This window comes from Panulirus ornatus, chromosome 4 (genome assembly GCF_036320965.1).
Source record: "Panulirus ornatus isolate Po-2019 chromosome 4, ASM3632096v1, whole genome shotgun sequence".
Classification (NCBI taxonomy): domain Eukaryota; kingdom Metazoa; phylum Arthropoda; class Malacostraca; order Decapoda; family Palinuridae; genus Panulirus; species Panulirus ornatus.
Window position 1 is genome coordinate 74,734,834 of NC_092227.1, and position 26,334 is coordinate 74,761,167.

The following is a 26,334-nucleotide window of genomic DNA, read 5'->3' on the forward strand; positions in this document are numbered from 1 at the left end:
CACAATCACCTTTCATGAGAAATTCAACGGCAGTACCATCTTCTCCAGCCACCTTGCCATATTTCATTTTATGTAAGGTTTTCCCCATTTCTTCTTTCTTCACTGAACCACTATCCATGACTTTCTAACCTTGCATACCACCCTGATCCAAACGCCCTACATCTGCCACCCTATCATCAAGCACATTCAACAGTCCTTCAAAATATTCACCCCATCTCCTCCCCACTTATGACTTCCTTTTTTTGCTTCCTTCACTGATGTTGCTTCTTTCCTAGTGCTTCAAAGCTTTGGAACGCTCTTCCTTCTCATGTCTTTCCCAATGACTATGACCTGGCATATTTTAAAAGACAAGTTTTCCCTTCCAAAATTCATTATTACTTTCCTTTCATAATACTCTATCTATTTATATATATATATATATATATATATATATATATATATATATATATATATATATATATATATATATTTTTTTTTTTTTTTTTTTCCGCTGTCTCCCGCGTTTGCGAGGTAGCGCAAGGAAACAGACGAAAGAAATGGCCCAACCCACCCCCATACACATGCCTTGATTCAATCCACTGACAGCACGTCAACCCCGGTATACCACATCGCTCCAATTCACTCTATTCTTTGCCCTCCTTTCACCCTCCTGCATGTTCAGGCCCCGATCACACAAAATCTTTTTCACTCCATCTTTCCACCTCCAATTTGGTCTCCCTCTTCTCCTCGTTCCCTCCACCTCCGACACATATATCCTCTTGGTCAATCTTTCCTCACTCATTCTCTCCATGTGACCAAACCATTTCAAAACACCCTCTTCTGCTCTCTCAACCACGCTCTTTTTATTTCCACACATCTCTCTTACCCTTACGTTACTTACTCGATCAAACCACCTCACACCACACATTGTCCTCAAACATCTCATTTCCAGCACATCCATCCTCCTGCGCACAACTCTATCCATAGTCCATGCCTCGCAACCATACAACATTGTTGGAACCACTATTCCTTCAAACATACCCATTTTTGCTTTCTGAGATAATGTTCTCGACTTCCACACATTCTTCAAGGCTCCCAGAATTTTCGCCCCCTCCCCCACCCTATGATCCACTTCCGCTTCCATGGTTCCATCCGCTGCCAGATCCACTCCCAGATATCTAAAACACTTCACTTCCTCCAGTTTTTCTCCATTCAAACTCACCTCCCAATTGAATTGACCCTCAACCCTTCTGTACCTAATAACCTTGCTCTTATTCACATTTACTCTTAACTTTCTTCTTTCTTACACTTTACCAAACTCAGTCACCAGCTTCTGCAGTTTCTCACATGAATCAGCCACCAGTGCTGTATCATCAGCGAACAACAACTGACTCACTTCCCAAGCTCTCTCATCCCCAACAGACTGCATACTTGCCCCTCTTTCCAAAACTCTTGCATTCACCTCCCTAACAACCCCATCCATAAACAAATTAAACAACCATGGAGACATCACACACCCCTGCCGCAAACCTACATTCACTGAGAACCAATCACTTTCCTCTCTTCCTACACGTACACATGCCTTACATCCTCGATAAAAACTTTTCACTGCTTCTAACAACTTGCCTCCCACACCATATATTCTTAATACCTTCCACAGAGCATCTCTATCAACTCTATCATATGCCTTCTCCAGATCCATAAATGCTACATACAAATCCATTTGCTTTTCTAAGTATTTCTCACATACATTCTTCAAAGCAAACACCTGATCCACACATCCTCTACCACTTCTGAAACCGCACTGCTCTTCCCCAATCTGATGCTCTGTACATGCCTTCACCCTCTCGATCAATACCCTCCCATATAATTTACCAGGAATACTCAACAAACTTATACCTCTGTAATTTGAGCACTCACTCTTATCCCCTTTGCCTTTGTACAATGGCACTATGCACGCATTCCGCCAATCCTCAGGCACCTCACCATGAGTCATACATACATTAAATAACCTTACCAACCAGTCAACAATACAGTCACCCCCTTTTTTAATAAATTCCACTGCAATACCATCCAAACCTGCTGCCTTGCCGGCTTTCATCTTCCGCAAAGCTTTTACTACCTCTTCTCTGTTTACCAAATCATTTTCCCTAACCCTCTCACTTTGCACACCACCTCGACCAAAACACCCTATATCTGCCACTCTGTCATCAGACACATTCAACAAACCTTCAAAATACTCATTCCATCTCCTTCTCACATCACCGCTACTTGTTATCACCTCCCCATTTGCGCCCTTCACTGAAGTTCCCATTTGCTCCCTTGTCTTACGCACCCTATTTACCTCCTTCCAGAACATCTTTTTATTCTCCCTAAAATTTACTGATAGTCTCTCACCCCAACTCTCATTTGCCCTTTTTTTCACCTCTTGCACCTTTCTCTTGACCTCCTGTCTCTTTCTTTTATACTTCTCCCACTCAATTGCATTTTTTCCCTGCAAAAATCGTCCAAATGCCTCTCTCTTCTCTTTCACTAATACTCTTACTTCTTCATCCCACCACTCACTACCCTTTCTAAACAGCCCACCTCCCACTCTTCTCATGCCACAAGCATCTTTTGCGCAATCCATCACTGATTCCCTAAATACATCCCATTCCTCCCCCACTCCCCTTACTTCCATTGTTCTCACCTTTTTCCATTCTGTACACAGTCTCTCCTGGTACTTCCCCACACAGGTCTCCTTCCCAAGCTCACTTACTCTCACCACCTTCTTCACCCCAACATTCACTCCTCTTATATATATATATAAGGCCCAGTGTTGGTGTGGACTTTTGTCTGTGACTGGAGCATTCAACATAAAAGAAAAAAATCCATCACGTCCAAACTATCACTTTTAAACTTCTTCAAGCTCTCTCCTTTTACTCTCACCAGTCACTCCATTTGCATTTAGTGCCATCTCCCTCAATTGCTTGTCTCTTTTACTCCTCAGCATAAGTGGGAGACTCCATTGCTGCTTCTTAGAATTTTGTGCCTCACCTTTGACATGGTACTGGATGAGGGCAACTCCATTGCAGTGTTTCTCAGAGGCAGTGAAGTTCCCAAATTGTCTGAAAGACTAAAGATTTTAGCACACCACAAGTGCTTGTATATAAAAGGAAAACTGCTACTCCTGTTGCCCTAATGGAGTTAGCAATACCACCCTCTTTAGTTCCACCCCTAAGGCAGAGTGAGACATGGATACCGTAGAAAACTAATGTATCGCATTGAGGCACTGAGGTATGAGACTTTTCTGAATTTCGAGCTTACCACAGTAGTAGCACCTCACAACTTCATTGGGTACAGTGATGCCACTGTCAACTATATATCAGTTTTGTTTGGTACTGCATTGATATGACACTTTGTGTACATCACTGATAAGACTTAGTATCAGTGTTGTGTAGCACAGCTTATCTGTGTTATGTCAGCATCATATCACTGTAACATACCAATTCATTAAATCACATTGCAAATTCAGCATACACCGAACAATACAGGTAAAATTGAAAGCTGTAACCTTCATTTCCTGACATAAGCAAAAACAACAAAACAATGTTTGGTGAGTAGATAACAGCCTTCATATACATATTCTGTACCTTATTTGTGATAATTCAAATGCCAGGGTTAATGACCCTAAACCCAGAAAATATAAAAATCTAGCATGGCTCAGATCCCAGACATACCATAAGTGTCACTCTCACTGTGACTCCAGCCTTTACTTCTAGAACTTTCCCAAACCATTTCTTCACCTTCCCTGTGAGCTTGGTTTCACTCAGATCCAAATCATCCAGGTTCCTTTCCTTTCTTTTCATCCTAGTTACACTCAGGATCATTGCAACACATTTGCCCAACCCCTCAAGGAGGATGAGCTCTCCCTGCTTGGCTTCATCTTTTCCTACTTGTAAATTCTGAAATACAAGGAGGGGAGGGTTCTGAGTCTACTGCTCCTGCCTTTTTAAGTTGCCTTCTATGACACTCTGGCAATACAAGGGTTGTATGCTGTCTCCACTCTCCCTAGAGATATTGTTGATTTGAGGACTTGTGATATTTATTCACTTTCAGACATTCTTTTCAAATGTATTGGAAGGCCTCCCTTTTTCGTTTGTGTATTTACTTTATTTATCTTACCTCTGTTCACCCTGTTTTATTTATTATTCAGTTGATATTATTCAGTTGTTTTATTTATTATTCAGTTGATAAAAATCTAAAAGGCTTTAAATGTATTTCCATCACTTTCATACAAGTATATAATAAACAATTATTCTTCTCAAATGTGTGTGTCCACCTTTCTCATTTCCTTTTTTACTGTATATACCGTAGCACTCATTGTTAACTATATTTTTTTTATAGTTTGAATATTTTTAGGGCTTTTATTGTATTTTCATCACTTTCATACACGCTTTAAGTAAATGTTTGTTCTTTTCATCTGTATGGGCAGGAAGGCTCCTATGTACCTCATATGTCTGTTTGATGATCTGAGCTCGCATTGTTTACCAATTTTTATGTGTAATTATTTGATACTATTCATTTGACAGCCTTTTGATGCTTTTCATCAGGATCAGACAAACATGAGATAAATGTTTATTCTTTTTAAACAGATGTTAATGCTCAGTGCATAAGTGTAACCCATAGCTTAATATAACTCAACTTTGAGTACCAAAAGATGAATCACTTTAGCACATATGAATTCAGTCAGATGAGGGAGACCAGTATGCGAGTCTAGTGACCAAACCTTATTTATACTTTTGATAGATATTTGGATGGCGATTTGGTAAAATTTTGATTTTAAACATTAAATTTACATTTTAAGGTTATAATAATTGGTACATAAGTGTAGCACCTCTGTTGCATTTCATATTTGTAACATGGTTATAAGGCATGACCGAGTGGAGGCCAGGGAAAGGGGAGATGGGATGATGTGGTTGTATTGGATTTGTAGCTCAGCAGAAGAGACAGTCTGAGGCTCAGGAAAAGTGCTGAAACAAAACATTGCAGGGAATATTAATTAGAATATAGGTAAATTTATCATGTTGCTACATTATTACTGATATCTGATACCAGAATTTGAATGAAAACAAGCTGATTGGATCTTGATCCGAATTCTGAAACTGCCTGGTGGTTTAATGTAAATAACTGAGATGGTATGATGCTCCTCTCTGTTCTCATTCCTTTCAGTGTCCATTTTTCAGATGATAGCCAAACCAAGCCATAAAGGACCTTTTACTTCATTGACTTTTGTTTATCACATACACATGTGTAAAAAGTAACCAAAGTATTTGGTGAAAGTTCTGCATTTTCTGCCTTGGTAGAGTGGAGTTAGATGCACACAAGTACTGCTGTCCTAGCTTTGATGTTGAAGTGATGCCTGATGCTTAAATTAACTTGTAGTTACTGTAGTCCCAGCTTATTTGCAAAGCCATTGGATCTCAAGAATTTGGCAACATCTGCTGGTTGCTTTCAGATATCTGGTTTAGAGGAAATGTTAATGAACTGAAGTTTTAGTGCAGTTTGTGAAGAAGTATGCTGGTAGCCTCCTTGCTGGTCCTGCTTTCTCTCAGTTTGGAATTATGCTACTGGGCATGGCCATATCTTTTCTTGGTGTGCAGTTTACACTTATCTTTCTTTCTAATTTTCATCTTATATTCATACTTTTTCTCACCCTCAATTTTTTCCTCAAGGCCTGGCCTCAAGAGCCTATATCTACATCTTGAGCAGTCAGGGAAGAGGGGAACTGGAAAGATAGTTATGTACCTCTATAATAAAGTTTATCTTCCTTGGAATTTTAATGACTCAGAAAATTATAGGCTGACTAATATTAGTATATTCTGTATTAGGTCTTCTTGAATGTATCTGACTGTATGTATGCAACTCTCATGTACATTTTCACCCAAAAATTTTCAAATGAAAAGAGTAAAAGTGAGGTAAGCTTCAAATCATTTATTGGATTGTGCATTGGTACTGAATGTAGTTATGTCTTTGATGGCTGTGTATTTATATCAACTGCTTTTACAGACAGACATCATTAGCCCCAGAAATGCTGCAATAGAAAAGCGCATCTTAAACAAACAGAAAGAACCTTTTGGAGTAAGGAGGAAGGATTTTTGGGATGCCAATATTCATTGGACACACAAACTGCTGAGTCCGGCATTCCAGTCGCAGCTGTGCCATGAACCTGATGGACTTATTTTCCAGCCAGAATCAGATGTATGTAGATTTTTTTAGTATTTTGAAATTCTGCTTTTACTAAGATTATATCTTTATTTTATATGCATTTTTACGTTAGTTTTAGTTTCTTTCTTTTTATATTGTAGTGTAGATCATACAATGTTTTAAAAGTGCTTTGTTCTGAAGACCTCCTGGTGTTTATGTGTGTATGTACTTTTACCATTGGCATATTTCCCTTTACTTTGCCATTTCATTACATCTTCCCACATCCTCCCTCTAATACTACCCCTTTTTTACTTTATTCAGGTAAATACAACCTTTGATTCTCTGTTCAGTACTTGTAGTGGTTGATTCCAAACATGTTAGCTAGATATATATAAATAATGAGAATCAGATCTTTGAACCCCTATTTTTGTGTGCTTAGAAAGTATATATTTGCATCTATATGAATTATACTTAAATCTTATCCCTGGGGATAGGGGAGAAAGAATACTTCCCACGTATTTCCTGCGTGTCGTAGAAGGCGACTAAAAGGGGAGGGAGCGTGGGGCTGGAAATCATCCCCTCTTTTTTTTTTTCTTTTTTTTTTTTTTTGATTTTCCAAAAGAAGGAACAGAGAAGGGGGCCAGGTGAGGATATTCCCTCAAAGGCCCAGTCCTCTGTTCTTAATGCTACCTCGCTAACGCAGGAAAAGGCAAATAGTTTGAAAAGATAAATCATACTATCCTGGGAATAAATAAAGGCAGACAGTATGAATTATGTACATGTGTATATATGTATATGTCTGTGGGTGTATATATATGTGTACATTGAGATGTATAGGTATGTATATTTGCGTGTGTGGACGTGTATGTATATACATGTGTATGGGGGTGGGTTGGGCCATTTCTTTTGTCTGTTTCCTTGCGCTACCTCGCAAACGCGGGAGACAGCGACAAAGCAAAATAGAAAAAAAAAATACTATCCTGTATGCTGTAAAAGTTAACTAAAAGGGGCAGGAGCAAGGCATTGGACACCCTCCTCAACTTCCATTTCACTTTCAGAAGATTGCTTGACTTGGCAGAATTGACATTTGCAAATAAGGGAGTAAAGTAAGTCAAGAGAATGGGGTTACACTGGCAAGACACAGAAAAAAGCCATTAAGGATGACATTTAACCTAGGAATTTGTAGTCAACAGGTGCAGAGACAGTCATACAGTTGTGCCTGAAGGAGTTCAAAGGAGTTTGTCAAGAATGACAGAACAAGAGAGGACAGGGAGAGAGTTAGAGAAAATTTACTGAAGGCCAGGAGGAGGGACATCACAGTGGGACAGAGCTGGTTAATCAGGGTTGTGTGTACCAATGTTAGATGGTCAAATGGCATATACAAAGGAATTCACAGCAACAGACTATTGGGCAGTTTTAAGGCTGTTTGTAATAGTAGAAGATATCAGAACTCACAGATTAATTTGGTGAAGATTAGAAGGCATACAGGTAATGTATTATATGAAACTAGAATTGAAAGACTGTCAGAAATATCAAACCTGCTATCACTAGAATGTTGGAGGCTAAACTTGCAAAGGAGCTAAAGTCTAACCTGATCTTCCCTGAAGGTTAAGCAATGAAAAGGAGGGACAGAGAAATTCGAAAAAAGGAGAGCTGTTGACCTTCCTGATAGGGGATGATATTAGATCCCAGGAAATATCGATACTTCTTTTTCTTTCAAACTATTCGCCATTTCCCGCGTTGGCGAGGTAGCGCTAAGAACAGAGAACTGGGCCATTGAGGGAATATGCTCACCTGGCCCCCTTCTCTGTTCCTTCTTTTGGAAAATTGAAAAAAAAAAAATAATGAGAGGGGAGGATACTTAGTGCCTTCAAATATTACATGATCGGTAAACTTATGGTGGGAGGAAAAATGTACAGTGGTGTTGTTAGCCTATAACCCTCCACAGAATGGATGGTGAGGAAGATGGTGAGACACTTCTTTGATAAAGTTTAGATTATTGATTATGGGGAACTTCACTTACAGGGAAACATAGTGGGAAAAAGTAGATGCCCATGGAGACATGGCAAAATGCAAATACAAATTCCTCAGATGTACACAAGAGGACTTTTTGCATCAGCACATTGTGGAGCACAGATCTAGGGGAATGACACAACACTGCTTGACCTGTTTTTACTCAAAACTCTTTGGAAATGGAACACATCATATGTTAAGCACATTTAGGAGAAAGTAATCCTGTAGTACTTGATTTTGACTATGTGGTGAAGGAGGACTCAAGGTAGGGATTAGAGAATTAGACGACCCCTAGAGGAAATTACAAATGAGGTATCTATATAGAGCTGATAACATTCTTTGAGAGTGTAGATTGGGAGGGGAAGTTCTACCGCAAGCTTATAGACCAGTGCTATAGAAGGTTCTATGAAATATACTAAGGAGTCAGGACATGGACACCATAGAAAGTTAAGAGGAGAATGAAATAAAGAAGTGGAAAGAGGTATGGTTCAAAGTGAAATGACAAAAAGCAAGGATAAAAAATTAGGATAGTATTACATCAGTGTTAGAGAGGTGGAAAGGGAAGAAGTAGAAAGTACAAAGATTAACAGAAATTATGTTATTAGTCTGTTAAACCAACTTTACCCATATGAGGTTCATGTTGCCAATGAGGTCTATATATAGTGAAGGAATATGCAGAGACACATGTTGGGCCTATTGAAATACTGTACTTTGGAACACTAGAGGAAGACATAGCTTCAAAGATTTCAAAGAATAAAACCATCATGGTTATATTTCAGAAAGGAGGCTGAAAAAATGCACTGAACTAAAGATCTGTCTTGATTATTATGGTTTGTAAAACACTGGAAAAGATAATCAGAAAAGGAATGAATGACTACATGTAAAGGAGAAACTACTTAAGTGGTAGACAGCACAGTTCCTGAGAAACGAGCTTATGTGCTCAAACTTGCTAGACTTTATAACTGGTTAAATCAGAAAGTTGAGTAGACTATTTCTACAGCCAGAAAACTTTTGACAACCCATCTGAGGTTGATTAAAAAGCTAAAGCTGCAGGAAGAAATAAGGGGGCAAACTTCTTTGCTGGACTGAACATTATCTGTAAGGAAGGAATAAAGGATGTAGGGATGAGGCTCATTCTCTAAATGAGCTTAGGTTACAATTGGTATACTGCAGAGCTTGCTCTTGGGAACACTGTTGTTCATGGCATATGTAAATGACTTGCCTGAAGGACTAGACTGACACCTAAATATGTTTGCAGATGATGCAAAGCTTTTGAGAGAAATAAGGAATGAAAATTATTACCTCAGCTTAGAGGGGCTCTAGGACAAACTCAAAATCTGGTTGGATAAGTGTTGATGAGATTTAGTTCTTGTAAGTTAAAGGTAGTGAGAATTGGACTCTGTGAAAGGAGGCCCCATTGTTAATACTTTTTATTGGAAAACAAGCTAAAGAACGTGATGCACGAAAGAGATATTGTGTTTGACATTGCCCTGATTTTAACAAGCTTTATTCTTTAAAATTATGAACCCAGAAAGTTTATGGGGGCACTATGTTGGAGGCCCGTTGAAAATTATTGCAAAAGAATTTTTTTGTGTTCTCAGCTGATAGAAATATCAAGAAAAAAATATCTGGTAAATTAGCCATATTTGTTGCTCTATAGACATTTAGATTTAGCATGCATGCCAAGGTCCTTCTTTCCATCATGTTGTAAAGAAAAGACAAGTATTTCAGTATTGTTTCCCAGTTCTACCTGTAGTTGTTTGTAACATAAGGTATCCTTACTTGCCAATAAAGGATGCCTTCTAATCTAAAAGACACTAGGAAATGGTTTGATTTCTCACGGGTCAGAATATTATCCCATTGTGTGTTATGGGTAACTGACATCCTAAGATTTTTTCCCAGTGCTAAGTATGGTTGCTTGTGACATAATGTACCTCTTCTTAACTTAAAAGAGTGCTGTTTCTCATGTTAGTGAGGTAGCGCCAGGAACAGACAAAGAATGCTGCATTCACTCATTCATTCTCTAGCTCTCATTAGTAATGTGCCTGTTTGATTTTCAATTTAAATGGGGGTGGGAAGAAGTAATCCATACAAATACTGTTATAGTTCTAAAAAAGTGAACCATACAAGACTGTACAGTTATGGCTACAGTTCCCATGGGTTTTAGTTCCCATATCAACTAGATGAAACTGACAGGAAACAGGTCTTTGTGAGGTACATTGCTAGAGTTATGAGAGGTCAGGATCAGAAGCTGAGAAAGACGCTGGTCAAGAGGGATGTAAAGAAATACTGGTCCAGCGTAGGGCATGGTTGGAATGATTTAATTAAGGAGACTGAATTCCAGTAGCTTATAAAGATTTAAAAGTCTTTTTTATATTACAGAAAGTACAATAGACAAGGCCCCACCCATGAGTGTAAAACTCTATCCCCGTGATTTACAAGTAGGTAATTATACAATTCAGTGCATACAAGGAAAGGATAGGTTACAATATGCAAGAGTCCATGTTTGCATTCTTTATGCCAAATCCTAATTGGAATGTATATATTTGCCATATGTTGAGATATTGTAAAGAGTATACAGAGAATACCCACACAAGAGCTTAAGTTTTATGCTGATTGAATGTTTAAGGAATTTGTTTAGTGCATTGTGAGAATTGAGAGAATGAGGAAGGAGACCAGAGAGGGATGATGATATATAATAACTAGCACACACCAAAAAGATATTGTTGCAGAAGATCAGTTTAGTATGAGGAAAATATGATTGAAAGAGTATGTTTCAGTTTATTGGATGGGAGTAAAAAGAAACTGTGACCTTAGAAAACCATGGGGGCCAGAGAGGGAGTTCGTGTTACATGAGGTTTCATAATGGAGGAATATGCAAAAATGTGATAAGATAATGGTTTGTAATAAAAGTTATGTGCATTCTAGTAGTTGAAGGGGTGTGTAGCAATTGGGTTGGCTGTAGAGCTATTATTTCTTTAAACATAAACTGAAAAATAGTAAAAAAGAATGTTTTATATGAATCATATATATTTCTTATCGTAATTTTCATATAGTTCATTCTTTTTCAGAATTACGTACCTGGGAAGTGTGACAAAGTTCTAAAGTGGAAACCTGCTAGTCATAACTCTGTTGATTTTAGATTAAAGATTGTCAGAAAAGGTGGAGAAGGGTGAGTATTAATTTTTGTCATTGTATGTGGAATGACATTTATGCAGAAAAATAAGAAATATAACATGAAGCAGACTTTTTAAAGATTTATTCTGAAATAGTCACACATCTGACTGTATCCTTAATACAGTTTTCAAAACTAATGCTTTCATTGTAATACCTTTGCTTTTAATAAAATAATGCCAATATTCTTGATTTCGTTGAATGTGGAAAATATTCCTTTCAAGCCCTTTTCCATTTTTGTGTAGCAGTACTTCATAAACAAAAAAGTTCAGGTTAGATACAGGACCCAGTTATTAAAGAGCAAAAATTGGCATGAATACTTTAGTAGGTAATACACCAAAACCATATAAGTTCGTTTCATACATATTTGCCATTTCCCGCTTTATCGAGGTAGTGTTAAGAACAGAGGACTGAGCCTTTGAGAGAAAATCCTCACTTTACCTCCTTCTCTGTTCCCTCTATTGGAAAAGTAAAAACTGAAGGGAGGATTTTCAGCCCCTTTGCTCCCTCCACTTTTAGTTGCCTTCTGTGAAATGCAGGGAATATGTAGGAAATATTCTTTCTCCCCTTTCTTCAGTTCAACATGAAGATATATATTAGATATATGTATATAGATTAGAAAGGGTAGCAAGTGGTGGGATGAAGAAGTAAGATTATTAATGAAAGAGAAGAGAGGCATTTGGATGATTTTTGCAGGGAAAAAATGCAAATGGGTGGGAGATGTATAAAAGAAAGAGGCAGGAGGTCAAGAGAAAGGTGCAAGAGGTGAAAAAGAAGGCAAATGAGAGTTGGGGTGAGAGAGTATCATTAAATTTTAGGGAGAATAAAAAGATTTTTTTTTTTTTATTCTCCCTAAAATTTAATTGTTATCCCTGGGGATAGGGGAGAAAGAATATTTCCCACGTATTCCCTGCGTGTCGTAGAAGGCGACTAAAAGGGGAGGGAGTGGGGGGCTGGAAATCCTCCCCTCTTGTTTTTTTTAATTTTCCAAAAGAAGGAACAGAGAAGGGGGCCAGGTGAGGATATTCCCTCAAAGGCCCAGTCCTCTGTTCTTAACGCTACCTCGCTGATGCGGGAAATGGCGAATAGTATGAAAGAAAAGAAAGAAAAGAAAAAGATGTTTTGGAAGGAGGTATATAAAGTGCGTAAGACAAGGGAGCAAATGGGAACTTCAGTGAAGGGGGCTAATGGGGAGGTGATAACAAGTAGTGGTGATGTGAGAAGATGGAGTGAGTATTTTGAAGGTTTGTTAAATGTGTTTGATGATAGAGTGGCAGATATAGGGTGTTTTGGTCAAGGTGGTATGCAAAGTGAGAGGGTTAGGGAAAATGATTTGGTAAACAGAGAAGAGGTAGTAAAAGCTTTGCGGAAGATGAAAGCCGGCAAGGCAGCAGGTTTGGATGGTATTGCAGTGGAATTTATTAAAAAAGGGGGTGACTGTATTGTTGACTTGTTGGTAAGGTTATTTAATGTATGTATGATTCATGGGGAGGTGCCTGAGGATTGGCGAAATGCTTGCATAGTGCCATTGTACAAAGGCAAAGGGGATAAGAGTGAGTGCTCAAATTACAGAGGTATAAGTTTGTTGAGTATTCCTGGTAAATTATATGGGAGGGTATTGATTGAGAGGGTGAAGGCATGTACAGAGCATCAGATTGGGGAAGAGCAGTGTGGTTTCGGAAGTGGTAGAGGATGTGTGGATCAGGTGTTTGCTTTGAAGAATGTATGTGAGAAATACTTAGAAAAGCAAATGGATTTGTATGTAGCATTTATGGATCTAGAGAAGGCATATGATAGAGTTGATAGAGATGCTCTGTGGAAGGTATTAAGAATATATGGTGTGGGAGGCAAGTTGTTAGAAGCAGTGAAAAGTTTCTATCGAGGATGTAAGGCATGTGTACGTGTAGGAAGAGAGGAAAGTGATTGGTTCTCATCGAATGTAGGTTTGCGGCAGGGGTGTGTGATGTCTCCATGGTTGTTTATTTTGTTTATGGATGGGGTTGTTAGGGAGGTGAATGCAAGAGTTTTGGAAATAGGGGCAAGTATGCAGTCTGTTGTGGATGAGAGAGCTTGGGAATTGAGTCATGCCTTTATAGTTTAGACACTCACCTTTATCCCTTTTGCCTTTGTACAATGGCACTATGCACACATTTTGCCAATCCTCAGGCATTTCACCATGATCCATACATACATTGAATATTCTTACCAACCACTCAACAACACAGTCACCCCCTATCTTAATTTAAAATTCCACTGCAATACCATCCAAACCTGCCACCTTGCCAGATTTCATCTTCCACAAAGCTTTCTCTACCTCTTCTCTCTTAATCAAACCATTCTCTTTGACCCTCTTGCTTCACACACCACTCAGACCAGAACACCCTACATCTGCCACTCTGTCATCAAACACATTCAACAAGCCTTCAAAATACTCTAGCCTAACCCAGTAGCCATTTTATCAACTAAGACATAGAAGAGGATGAACAGCTGGGTTGACTGTGGACTGATTGCCAAGACCAGGATTTAAACCTATATTATTGACCCAGGGTGGCCTGTGAATGCATCACAGTCAGTCTCGTGTTTTTTTGATCATTCAAAAGGCGTGATTCCTTATGGGTACACCTCATTTTTGGAAGTCATACTTTTAACCCTTCATGTAGCAATGGTTCACTCTCTCAAATGATCATATAGGGCTGTGCCACTGTAGTAGAGAAATAATTTTTCATCCTCCAGAACCAACATAATTAAATTCTTTTTCAATATTTCAGGTTGCTCACTCAGACTGTAGGAGAGTTGTGGGTTGGTAGCTCAGCTTACCCATTTGCTGAAATGAAAGTTAATAAAGCATTAAAGGAATTCAACAATAAGATTATAGAGTGCAAGTTTGAGAATGACAAATGGACGTTTATGAGAGAACGTACTGACAAGTCTTTTCCTAACAGTTATACCACAGCTGTTGGTAAGTTATGATATTTTATTAATGACATTGAATTTTAGAAGAAATAGGGATATCACGATATGTGTGCAGCAGTGATTTTGGGTAAAACTATGTACTGTTTCATTGATATTTTCCTTTAGAAAAAAAAAATACTGATAGTATTTTATATTCCTCTGGCCCACCATTTTGTTAGTTAATGTTAGATGAGATATATGTCACCAGTAGGATAACAGTAGTCTTAGAAGGTATTAATCATTCCAGTGTAAGCAACAATTTCTTTAACTTCTTTTTGAGTTCATTGTCAGTATTATTTTATTGCAGAATGAATTTTACTTAACTCTGTATAGTTTTCTTACTGATGGGTAATGACAATGGATAAGGTAGGTGCTCTTTGAAAGTTTTTTATACATATTTATTTATTATACTTTGTCGCTGTCTCCTGTGTTAGTGAGGTAGCACAAGGAAACAGACAAAAGAATGGCCCAACCCACCCACATAAACATTATACATAAACACCCACACACACACATATACATACCTATATATTTCAGTGTATACATACATATACATACACAGACATGTACATATATACACATGTACATATTCATACTTGTTACCTTCATCTATTCCTGTCGCCACTCCGCCACTCATGAAATGGCACCCCCCCCCTCCCCTTGCGCATGCGCGAGGTAGCACTAGGAAAAGACAACAAAGGCCACATTCGTTCACACTCATTCTCTAGCTGTCATGTGTAATGCACCGAAACCACAGCTCCCTTTCCACATCCTGGCCCCACAAAACTTTCTATGGTTTACCCAGACGCTTCACTTGCCTTAGTTTAATCCATTGACAGCACGTCGACCCCGATATACCACATCGTTCCAATTCACTCTACTCCTTGCACGCCTTTCACCCTCCTATATATTGTTATGTCTATATATTGTGTGCATAAAGAATGTTTGTGTATTCAGTATATATAAAAGGGTATGTATATTATCATTGATTGTTCAACCCTAGAACCCCATTTACAAGGCTGCTGTGGCTTTGAGGCTATGCTCCTTATGAGTAGGATAAGGTTGGTTTCTTTGATAAAGATGCACATTTTTCATCCATTGACAATGTTTTCTCTTGCAGGAAGACTAATGATGTAGATATTATTATTGTTATTATTTATTATTATTATTATTATTATTATTATTATTATTATTATTATTTTTTTTTTTTCATACTTTTCGCCATTTCCCGCATTAGCAAGGTAGCGTTAAGAACAGAGGACTGGGCCTTAGAGGGAATATCCTCACCTGGCCCCCTTCTCTGTTCCTTCTTTTGGAAAATTAAAAAAAACGAGAGGGGAGGATTTCCAGCCCCCCACTCCCTCCCCTTTTAGTCGCCTTCTACGACATGCAGGGAATACGTGGGAAGTATTCTTTCTCCCCTATCCCCAGGGATAATATATATATATATATATATATATATATATATATATATATATATATATATATATATATATATATATCTCAGTTAATAAGTGGTAAGTATATAAGATAGACAGGTCAAAGGTTATACATCACTTAGAAACTGGAAAAGTACTTACAAGTAGCCGGGTCAAAATTTTAACCTCAAAAGAAATCACAAGTACTTTATCTCCCGTTTTAGTATGAAATAAATCTCTCTGGACTTATTCCATCTCTTCCGAGTACTTTTCTCTGATCACCACGTCATATGAGGAAGAGCCCTTCCCGTCTGTGCCCAACGGAAGCCACACTTTCCTAAGTCAAGGTGTGTGTGTGTGTGTGTGTGTGCGTGTGTGAAGGGCGCGAGGTTACAGAAGGTCGCCGCCGTGACTGGCATGGTGGTACATGGACAACCATTTCACGTCGTGTCGTGGAAAGAGAGAGAGAGAGAGAGAGAGAGAGAGAGAGAGAGATCCTGTATCCATTGTTGTTGTGAGTCGGTTAAACACGCAACAACACAGCGGTTACGGTCTTCACCGCGATGAGACGTCATTTCGCAAGGTGTCGGCGGCACAAGAGTGATGATCCAGCCCCGCTATGCCACCGTCAGCACTAAAGAATGATGATCCAGCCCCACTATGCCACCGTCAGCACTAAAGAATGATGATCCAGCCCCGCTATGCCACCGTCAGCAGCAAAGAATGCTGATCCAGCCCCACTATGCCACCGTCAGCACTAAAGAATGCTGATCCAGCCCCGCTATGCTACCGTCAGCAGCAAGGAATGCTGATCTAGCGCCACTATGTCTACCCTAGACTGAAAATCTCCTTCAACCTTCAACCGAACAGCGTCTGGTCTCCAACAGATACACACACACACACACACACACACACACACACACACACATACATGGACCGGCCAGGTAGCGGTGGACCGGCTCGCCGACATGATAATGGTCCGCCCAGCGAGGGAGGAGGTGTGAACCCCCGTTACCTTAGCCAATGACCTGGGCCTAGCCAGTGACCCACATCAGGGTCGCGTCCCTCGGGGAAACTAGGTCGCGTCGGCGGACACCTCAAACTGACCTCTCGCGCGGCAGAGAAAATCCCCCGTCAGAAGGAACGAGTTAAACCCCCCCTGTGTGTGTGTGCGCGCGCCTGCGTGCGTGCATGTGTGTGTGTGTGTGCGTGTGTGCGTGCGTGTATGTGTGTGTGTGTGTGTGTGTGTGTGTGTGTGTGTGTGTGTGTGTGCGTAAGTGCGTGCGTGAGTAAGTGTGTGTGTGTGTGTGTGTGTGTGTGTGTGTGTGTAATCGACCAGGCCTTGGGTATACCCAGCTTGGCCTCGGGGTATACCCTGCGCAGCCTCCAGTATACCCCGTCCGGCCTTCGATAGTATACCCCCCCCAACATACCCCGATACGCCAGCGTATGATCTAGAATCACGAAAAAAATAATAAAAAAGATAAACAACTGTGATTCGTTATTATTATTATTATTATTATTATTATTTTTTCTTTTTTCTTTCATACTATTCGCCATTTCCCGCATTAGCAAGGTAGCGTTAAGAACAGAGGACTGGGCCTCTGAGGGAATATGCTCACCTGGCCTTGTTCTCTGTTCCTTCTTTTGGGAAAAAAAAAAAAAAGAAAAAAAAAGAGAGGGGAGGATTTCCAGCCCCTCGCTCCCTCCCCTTTTAGTCGCCTTCTACGACACGCAGGGAATACGTGGGAAGTATTCTTTCCCCCCTATCCCCTATTTTTTTTTTTTTTTTTTTTTTATACTTTGTCGCTGTCTCCCGCGTATTGCGAGGTAGCGCAAGGAAAACAGACGAAAGAAATGGCCCAACCCCCCCCATACACATGTACATACACACGTCCACACACACAAATATACATACCTACACAGCTTTCCATGGTTTACCCCGGACGCTTCACATGCCTTGATTCAATCCACTGACAGCACGTCAACCCCTGTATACCACATCGCTCCAATTCACTCTATTCCTTGCCCTCCTTTCACCCTCCTGCATGTTCAGGCCCCGATCACACAAAATCTTTTTCACTCCATCTTTCCACCTCCAATTTGGTCTCCCTCTTCTCCTCGTTCCCTCCACCTCCGACACATATATCCTCTTGGTCAATCTTTCCTCACTCATTCTCTCCATGTGCCCAAACCATTTTAAAACACTCTCTTCTGCTCTCTCAACCACGCTCTTTTTATTTCCACACCTCTCTCTTACCCTTACGTTACTTACTCGATCAAACCACCTCACACCACACATTGTCCTCAAACATCTCATTTCCAGCACATCCATCCTCCTGCGCACAACTCTATCCATAGCCCACGCCTCGCAACCATACAACATTGTTGGAACTACTATTCCTTCAAACATACCCATTTTTGCTTTCCGGGATAATGTTCTCGACTTCCACACATTTTTCAAGGCTCCCAAAATTTTTGCCCCCTCCCCCACCCTATGATCCACTTCCGCTTCCATGGTTCCATCCGCTGACAGATCCACTCCCAGATATCTAAAACACTTCACTTCCTCCAGTTTTTCACCATTCAAACTCACCTCCCAATTGACTTGACCCTCAGCCCTACTGTACCTAATAACCTTGCTCTTATTCACATTTACTCTTAACTTTCTTCTTCCACACACTTTACCAAACTCCGTCACCAGCTTCTGCAGTTTCTCACATGAATCCGCCACCAGCGCTGTATCATCAGCGAACAACAACTGACTCACTTCCCAAGCTCTCTCATCCCCAACAGACTTCATACTTGCCCCTCTTTCCAAGACTCTTGCATTTACCTCCCTAACAACCCCATCCATAAACAAATTAAACAACCATGGAGACATCACACACCCCTGCCGCAAACCTACATTCACTGAGAACCAATCACTTTCCTCTCTTCCTACACGTACACATGCCTTACATCCTCGATAAAAACTTTTCACTGCTTCTAACAACTTGCCTCCCACACCAAATATTCTTAATACCTTCCACAGAGCATCTCTACCAACTCTATCATATGCCTTCTCCAGATCCATAAATGCTACATACAAATCCATTTGCTTTTCTAAGTATTTCTCACATACATTCTTCAAAGCAAACACCTGATCCACACATCCTCTACCACTTCTGAAACCACACTGCTCTTCCCCAATCTGATGCTCTGTACATGCCTTCACCCTCTCAATCAATACCCTCCCATATAATTTACCAGGAATACTCAACAAACTTATACCTCTGTAATTTGAGCACTCACTCTTATCCCCTTTGCCTTTGTACAATGGCACTATGCACGCATTCCGCCAATCCTCAGGCACCTCACCATGAGTCATACATACATTAAATAACCTTACCAACCAGTCAACAATACAGTCACCCCCTTTTTTAATAAATTCCACTGCAATACCATCCAAACCTGCTGCCTTGCCGGCTTTCATCTTCCGCAAAGCTTTTACTACCTCTTCTCTGTTTACCAAATCATTTTCCCTAACCCTCTCACTTAGCACACCACCTCGACCCAAACACCCTATATCTGCCACTCTGTCATCAGACACATTCAACAAACCTTCAAAATACTCATTCCATCTCCTTCTCACATCACCACTAGTTATCACCTCCCCATTTACGCCCTTCACTGAAGTTCCCATTTGCTCCCTTGTCTTACGCACCCTATTTACCTCCTTCCAGAACATCTTTTTATTCTCCCTAAAATTTACTGATAGTCTCTCACCCCAACTCTCATTTGCCCTTTTTTTCACCTCTTGCACCTTTCTCTTGACCTCCTGTCTCTTTCTTTTATACTTCTCCCACTCAATTGCATTTTTTCCCTGCAAAAATCGTCCAAATGCCTCTCTCTTCTCTTTCACTAATACTCTTACTTCTTCATCCCACCACTCACTACCCTTTCTAAACAGCCCACCTCCCACTCCCCTATTATTTATTATATTTATATTCATTATACTTAATCGCCATCTCCCGCATTAGTGAGGTAGTGCAAGAACGGAAAAATGGCCCAACACTCCCACTTACACATGTGTATACATAAACGCCCACACACACACATATACATACCTATACATTTCGATGTATACTTACATATACATACACAGACATATACATACATGTACATATTCATACTTGCTGCCTTCATCCATTCCCGTCGCCTCCCTGCCACACATGAAATAGCACACACACACACACACACACACACACACACACACCACACACGCACGTGAGGTAGCACCAGGAAAAGACAAAAAAGTCACCATTTGTTCACACTCAGTCTCTAGCTGTCATGTGTAATGCACCGAAACCACAGCTCCCTTTCCACATCCAGGCCCCACAGAACTTTCCATGGTTTACCCAAGATGCTTCACATGCCCTAGTTCAATCCATTGACAGCACATCCACCCCGGTATACCACATAATTCCAATTCACTATATTCCTTGTATGCCTTTCTCCCTCCTGTATCATCAGGCCCCAACCACTCAAAATCTTTTTCACTCCATCCTTCCGCCTCCAATTTAGTCTCCCACTTCTCCTTGTTCCTTCCACCTCTGACACATATATCCTCTTGGTCAATCTTTCCTCACTCATTCTCTCCATGTGACCAAACCATTTCAACACACCCTCTTCTGCTCTCTCAACCACACTCTTTTTTACCACACATCTCTTTTACTCTTTCATTACTTACTCAATCAAACCTCCTCACACCACATATTGTCCTCAAACATCTCATTTCCAACACATCCACCCTCCTCTACACAACCTTATCTATAGCCCATGCCTTGCAACCATATAACATTATTGAAACCACTATTCCTTCAAATATACCCGTTTTTGCTCCGAGATAATATTCTATCCCTCCACACATTCTTCAATGCTTCCAGAACGTTCGCCCCCTCCCGACCCTGTGACTCACTTCCGCTTTTATGGTTCCATCTGATGCTAAATCCACTCCCAGATATCTAAAACACTTCTTTTCCTCCATTTTTTCTCCATTCAAACTTACCTTCCAGTTAACTTGTCCCTCAACCCTACTGAACCTAATAACCTTGCTCTTATTCTCATTTACTCTCTGCTTTCTTCTTTCACATATTTTACCAAACTCGGTCACCAACTTCTGCAGTTTCTCACGCGAATCAGCCACCATCGCTGTATCATCAGCGAACAACAACTGATTCACTTCCCAAGCCTTCTCATCCACAACAGACTGTATACTTGCCCCTCTTTCCAAAACTTGCATTCACCTCCCTAACCACCCCATCCATAAACACATTAAACAACCATGGAGACATCATGCACCCCTGCCGCAAATCGACATTCACTGAGAACCAGTCACTTTCCTCTCTTCCTACTCATACACATGCCTTACATCCTTGGTAAAAACTTTTCTCTGCTTCTAGCAACTTACCTCCCTCACCATATACTCTTAAAACCCTCCACAAAGCATCTCTATCAAGCCTATGGTATGCCTTCTCAAGATCCATAAATGCTACACACAAATCCATCTGTTTTTCTAAGTATTCCTCACATACATTCTTCAAAGCAAACACCTGATCCACTCATCCTCTACCACTTCTGAAACTACACTGCTCTCCCCCAATCTGATATTCTGCACATGCCTATACCCTCTCAATCAATACCCTCCCATGAAGTTTCCCAGGAATACTCAACAAACTTATACCTCTGTAATTTGAACATTCACCTTTTTTCCTTTTGTACTATGCATGCATTCCACCAATCCTCAGGCACTTCATGGACCATACATACATTGAATATCCTTACCAACCAATTAACGATGCAGTCACCCGCCTTCTTTGATAAATTCCACTGCCATACCATCCGAACCTGCCACCTTGCCGGCTTTCATCTTCCGCAAACTTTCACTACCTCTTCTCTGTTTACCAAACTATTCTCCTTCACACATCACCTCGACCAAAACACCCTATATCTGCCACTCTATCACCAAACACTTTCAACAAACCTTCAAAATATTCATTCCATCTCCTCTTTTCACCACTACTTGTTATTACCTCCCCATTAGCCCCCTTCACCGATGTTCCCATTTGTTCTTTGTAGAATTTAATGAAACACTCACCCCAATTCCCATTTGCCCACTTTTTCACCTCTTGCACCTTTCTATTCACCTCCTGCCGCTTTCTTTTATACATCTCCCAATCATTTGCACTACTTCCCTGCAAAAATTGTCCAAACGTCTCTCTTCTCTTTCACTAACAATCTTACTTCTTCATCCCACCACTCTTTCTAATGTGCCCACCTCCCACCTTACTCATGCCACAAACATCTTTTGTGCAAGCCATCACTGCTTCCCTAAATACATCCCATTCCTCCCCCACTCCCCTTACGTCATTTGATCTCACCTTTTGCCATTCTGTACTCAGTCTCTCCTGGTACTTCCTCACTTAAGTCTCCTTTCCAAGCTCACTTACTTTCACCGCTCTCTTCACCCCAACATTCTCTCTTCTCTTCTGAAAACCTCTACAAATCTTCACCTTCACCTCCACAAGATAATGATCAGACATCCCTCCAGCTGCCGCTCTTAGTGCATTTACATCCAACAGTCTCTCTTTCACACGCCTGTCTATTAACACGTAATCCAGTAATGCTCTCTGTCCATCTTTCCTACTTACATACATTTACTTATGTATATCTCTCTTTTTAAACCAGGTATTCCCAATCACCAGTCCTTTTTCAGCACACAAGTCTGCAATCTCTTCACCATTTCCATTTACAAAACTGAACACCCCATGTACACCAATTATACCCTCAACTGCCACATTACTCACCTTCGCATTCAAATCACCCATCACTATAACCCGGTCTCGTGCATCAAAATGCTAACACACTCACTCAGGTGCTCCCAAAACACTTGCCTCTCATGATCAGATGCATAGGCACCAGTAATCACCCATCTCTCTCCATCCTTTTTCAGCTTTACCCATATCAATCTTTAGTTTACTTTCTTGCACTCTATCACATACTCCCACAACTCCTGCTTCAGGAGTAGTGCTACTCCTTCCTTTGCTTTTGTCCTCTCATCAACCCATGACTTTACTCCTAAGACATTCCCAAACCACTCTTCCCCTTTACCCGTGAGCTTTGTTTCACTCGGAGTGAAAACATCCAAGTTCCTTTCCTCAAACATACTACCTATCTCTCCTTTTTTCTCATCTTGATTACATCCACACACATTTAGACACCCCAATCTGAGCTTTCGAGGAAGATGAGCACTCCCTGCATGACTCCTTCTGTTTCCCCTTTCAGAAAGTTAAAATACGAGGAGGGGAGGGTTTCTAGCCCCCTGCTTCTGCCCCCTTTAGTCGCTTTCTACGACACGCACACACATATGTATATACATATATGCACATACCTGGACATACATTCATGCAAAGAACACTGGAAAATAAAACATAAGTTCCTAAGTGCACTTTCATGTAATGATTATATTGTCAGGGGAGATACAAGAATGAGATAGAAGATGTAGAACAGCCAGTTCTCATAAGCCAATGGTCTCAAGGGTGTTGTGATGATGCATTTGATCTGGGCCATAAGGGTCAGGTCAAAGGCCAATGGGATGAGAGTGTAATGAAGTTGCATTTGACATGGTCCATAGGGCCAGTGGTGTAGAAGTTATAGTGATGATGGGTTTTCCAGAATGAAGGGAAGATATGTTTTTTGGAGTTGAGCTGCAGTTACATTTGGCAAGGATGAAGTGAGTTGATCCCCATTAAAGGCATAGTTAAGATGAGTGCATACAGGGGGAATTTCAAATACATCTCTCTACGATGAAGGAAAGATGCATTTGTTGGAAGCTGAATTGAATTTAGATTTAGTGAGGGTGTAGTAAAAATACATTTATTAAGAGTAAAGAGGAGCTGCATATGTTGAACATGAAGTGAATTCAGGTTTTCAAAGTTGTTGTGAAGATGCATTTGATGAGGATAAAGTGGAGATACACCTGTCAAAGGTGATGTAAAGATGCTTTTGGAAAGTATGAGGTGGCTTTAGGTTTTTTCAAGGAAGAGTGAAATTGCATTTGTCTGTCATGAAGTGATGTATTTGTGACTGTAGGTTTTTTAAAAGAATATTGGGGATGCATTTGTTGAGGTTGAAGTGAAAGTGTGCTTGTTGAGGTTGCAATGAAGGTAGGTTTATCATGGTATAATGATATTGCTTTTGCTGGGGATAAAGCAATGAAACATTTATCATGAATGGAGTAAAATTAGGTTTATCAGTGGTGTAATAAACGTCAGTGGTGTAATAAACAGAGCATTTTGTAGTGTCTGTTCCAGTAATGGACATGCTAGTCAGTGGTAGAGAGGAGGGATATATACTGCATTTGCTTGAATGTGTTGGCATTTCTGTCTTTCTTTTGTTTTGGGTCATTTTTTATGTAACATTATAGTACATTTCTTGTATAATTTGAGACTTATCAAGATATTCACTTGTTTTCAGCTGTGTGTGAAAGTATAAAAAACCCTGTGACTCAAGATGATCTTCTGAAATTCATCAACGCCAAAGGTTTCAGAAAGCCCGATAAGGATTTGATGCCTCCACCTCCTGCAAAGCGACAGAAAGTATAAGTGGATGTATAATATTATAATTATTGAAAAGTTCCCTATTTTGAGCAGAAATGATAATGTTGACTGCAGTATTTGAAAATGGTTAAAAGGCAACAGTCAAGATTTTTTTTTTTTTTTAATATTTGTAACATCCTTTTTTACCATCAAGATTTTTTTCAGTACTGGGAATTATGAGAGATATGAATATTCCATATATTGGAAGTCGAGAACATTATCTCGGAAAGCAAAAATGGGTATGTTTGAAGGAATAGTGGTTCCAACAATGTTGTGTGGTTGCGAGGCGTGGGCTATGGATAGAGTTGTGCGCAGGAGGGTGGATGTGCTGGAAATGAGATGTTTGAGGACAATATGTGGTGTGAGGTGGTTTGATCGAGTAAGTAATGTAAGGGTAAGAGAGATGTGTGGAAATAAAAAGAGCGTGGTTGAGAGAGCAGAAGAGGGTGTTTTGAAATGGTTTGGTCACATGGAGAGAATGAGTGAGGAAAGATTGACCAAGAGGATATATGTGTCAGAGGTGGAGGGAACGAGGAGAAGTGGGAGACCAAATTGAAGGTGGAAAGATGGCATGAAAAAGATTTTGAGTGATTGGGGCCTGAACATGCAGGAGGGTGAAAGGCATGCAAGGAATAGAGTGAATTGGAACGATGTGGTATACTGGGGTCGACGTGCTGTCAGTGGATTGAACCAGGGCATTTGAAGCGTCTAGGGTAAACCATGGAAAGTTGTGTGGGGCCTGGATGTGGAAAGGGAGCTGTGGTTTCGGTGCATTATTACATGACAGCTAGAGACTGAGTGTGAACGAATAGGGCCTTTGTTATCTTTTCCTAGCGCTACCTCGCACACAGGAGGGGGGAGGGGGTTGTTATTCCATGTGTGGTGAGGTGGCAATGGGAATAAATAAAGGCAGACTATGAATTATGTACATGTGTATATATGTATATGTCTGTGTGTGTATATATATGTATACATTGAGATGTATAGGTATGTATATTTGCATGTGTGGACGTGTATGTATATACATGTGTATGTGGGTGGGTTGGGCCATTCTTTCGTCTGTTTCCTTGCGCTACCTCGCTAACGCAGGAAACAGCGACAAAGCAAAATAAAAAATGATAATAATGAATATTCCAAAAGTAAAATATCCCTATTAACTTGAGGTAGTATGGTATTGTCTTCTTTTTATGTTGTAAGACAGACATTTAGCAATCTCTTATGGAAGACCCCATGTTATTTTATCATGGTTTGACCAAAAGGAATGTCAAGACTCATCACCGATTTTATCACCTGACATCTTGTTTTGGTTGATTTGATAAAAACTTAGAAGGTTTGATGTAGGTTTATGATGTGTATTTTTTTAATTTGAAGACTTTAGGCACTCAGGGGGAAATTTTATTTATATAAGTGAAGTAATATTATGAAAACTTTTGATAGATGAACATCAAAGAAATAAAAAAATAAAGTCTTTTTTGTGTCATTCTTTTCCCTGCAGTCATGTGCTGCTTCTGTTTGCAGGCTGCTAACCTTGTGTTACACTGTACATCAGAAGTAGATTGATGATATAAGAGAAGCTGTTTCCTTACTGACAGACTCTTCAGAGCAATGACAAGACAGTGCTCAAATATTTTTTTTGACCTTTTACAGTATGCCCATTAAGTGAGAGATTGCCATAATTTAACTATTTACTTATTTTGCGGAAGATGAAAGCTGGCAAGGCAGCGGGTTTGGATGGTATTGCAGTAGAATTTATTAAAAAAGGGGGTGACTGTATTGTTGACTGGTTGGTAAGGCTATTTAATGTATGTATGATTCATGGTGAGGTGCCTGAAGATTGGCGGAATGCTTGCATAGTGCCATTGTACAAAGGCAAAGGGGACAAAGGTGAGTGCTCAAATTACAGAGGTATAAGTTTGTAGAGTATGCCTGGTAAATTATATGGGAGGGTATTGATTGAGAGGGTGAAGGCATGT

General features: G+C 40.1%; 1 protein-coding gene across 2 annotated transcripts in view; it reads left to right on the forward strand.

The window, feature by feature from the left end:
• The window catches only part of mRNA-cap (mRNA capping enzyme), a 96,767-nt gene extending 70,936 nt beyond the window's left edge, over nt 1-25,831 (forward strand). The window contains exons 10-13 of one of the 2 annotated variants that reach the window (XM_071696986.1): nt 6,028-6,219; nt 11,250-11,350; nt 14,121-14,311; nt 24,240-24,518. In XM_071696986.1, the coding sequence (XP_071553087.1) occupies nt 6,028-6,219; nt 11,250-11,350; nt 14,121-14,311; nt 24,240-24,367 (612 nt within the window). In that variant the 3' untranslated portion in view covers nt 24,368-24,518. Of the gene's footprint in view, nt 1-6,027; nt 6,220-11,249; nt 11,351-14,120; nt 14,312-24,239 lie in introns of both variants that reach the window. The other variant, XM_071696984.1, reaches the window with a different exon arrangement.
• The last annotated feature ends 503 nt before the right edge of the window (nt 25,832-26,334 follow it).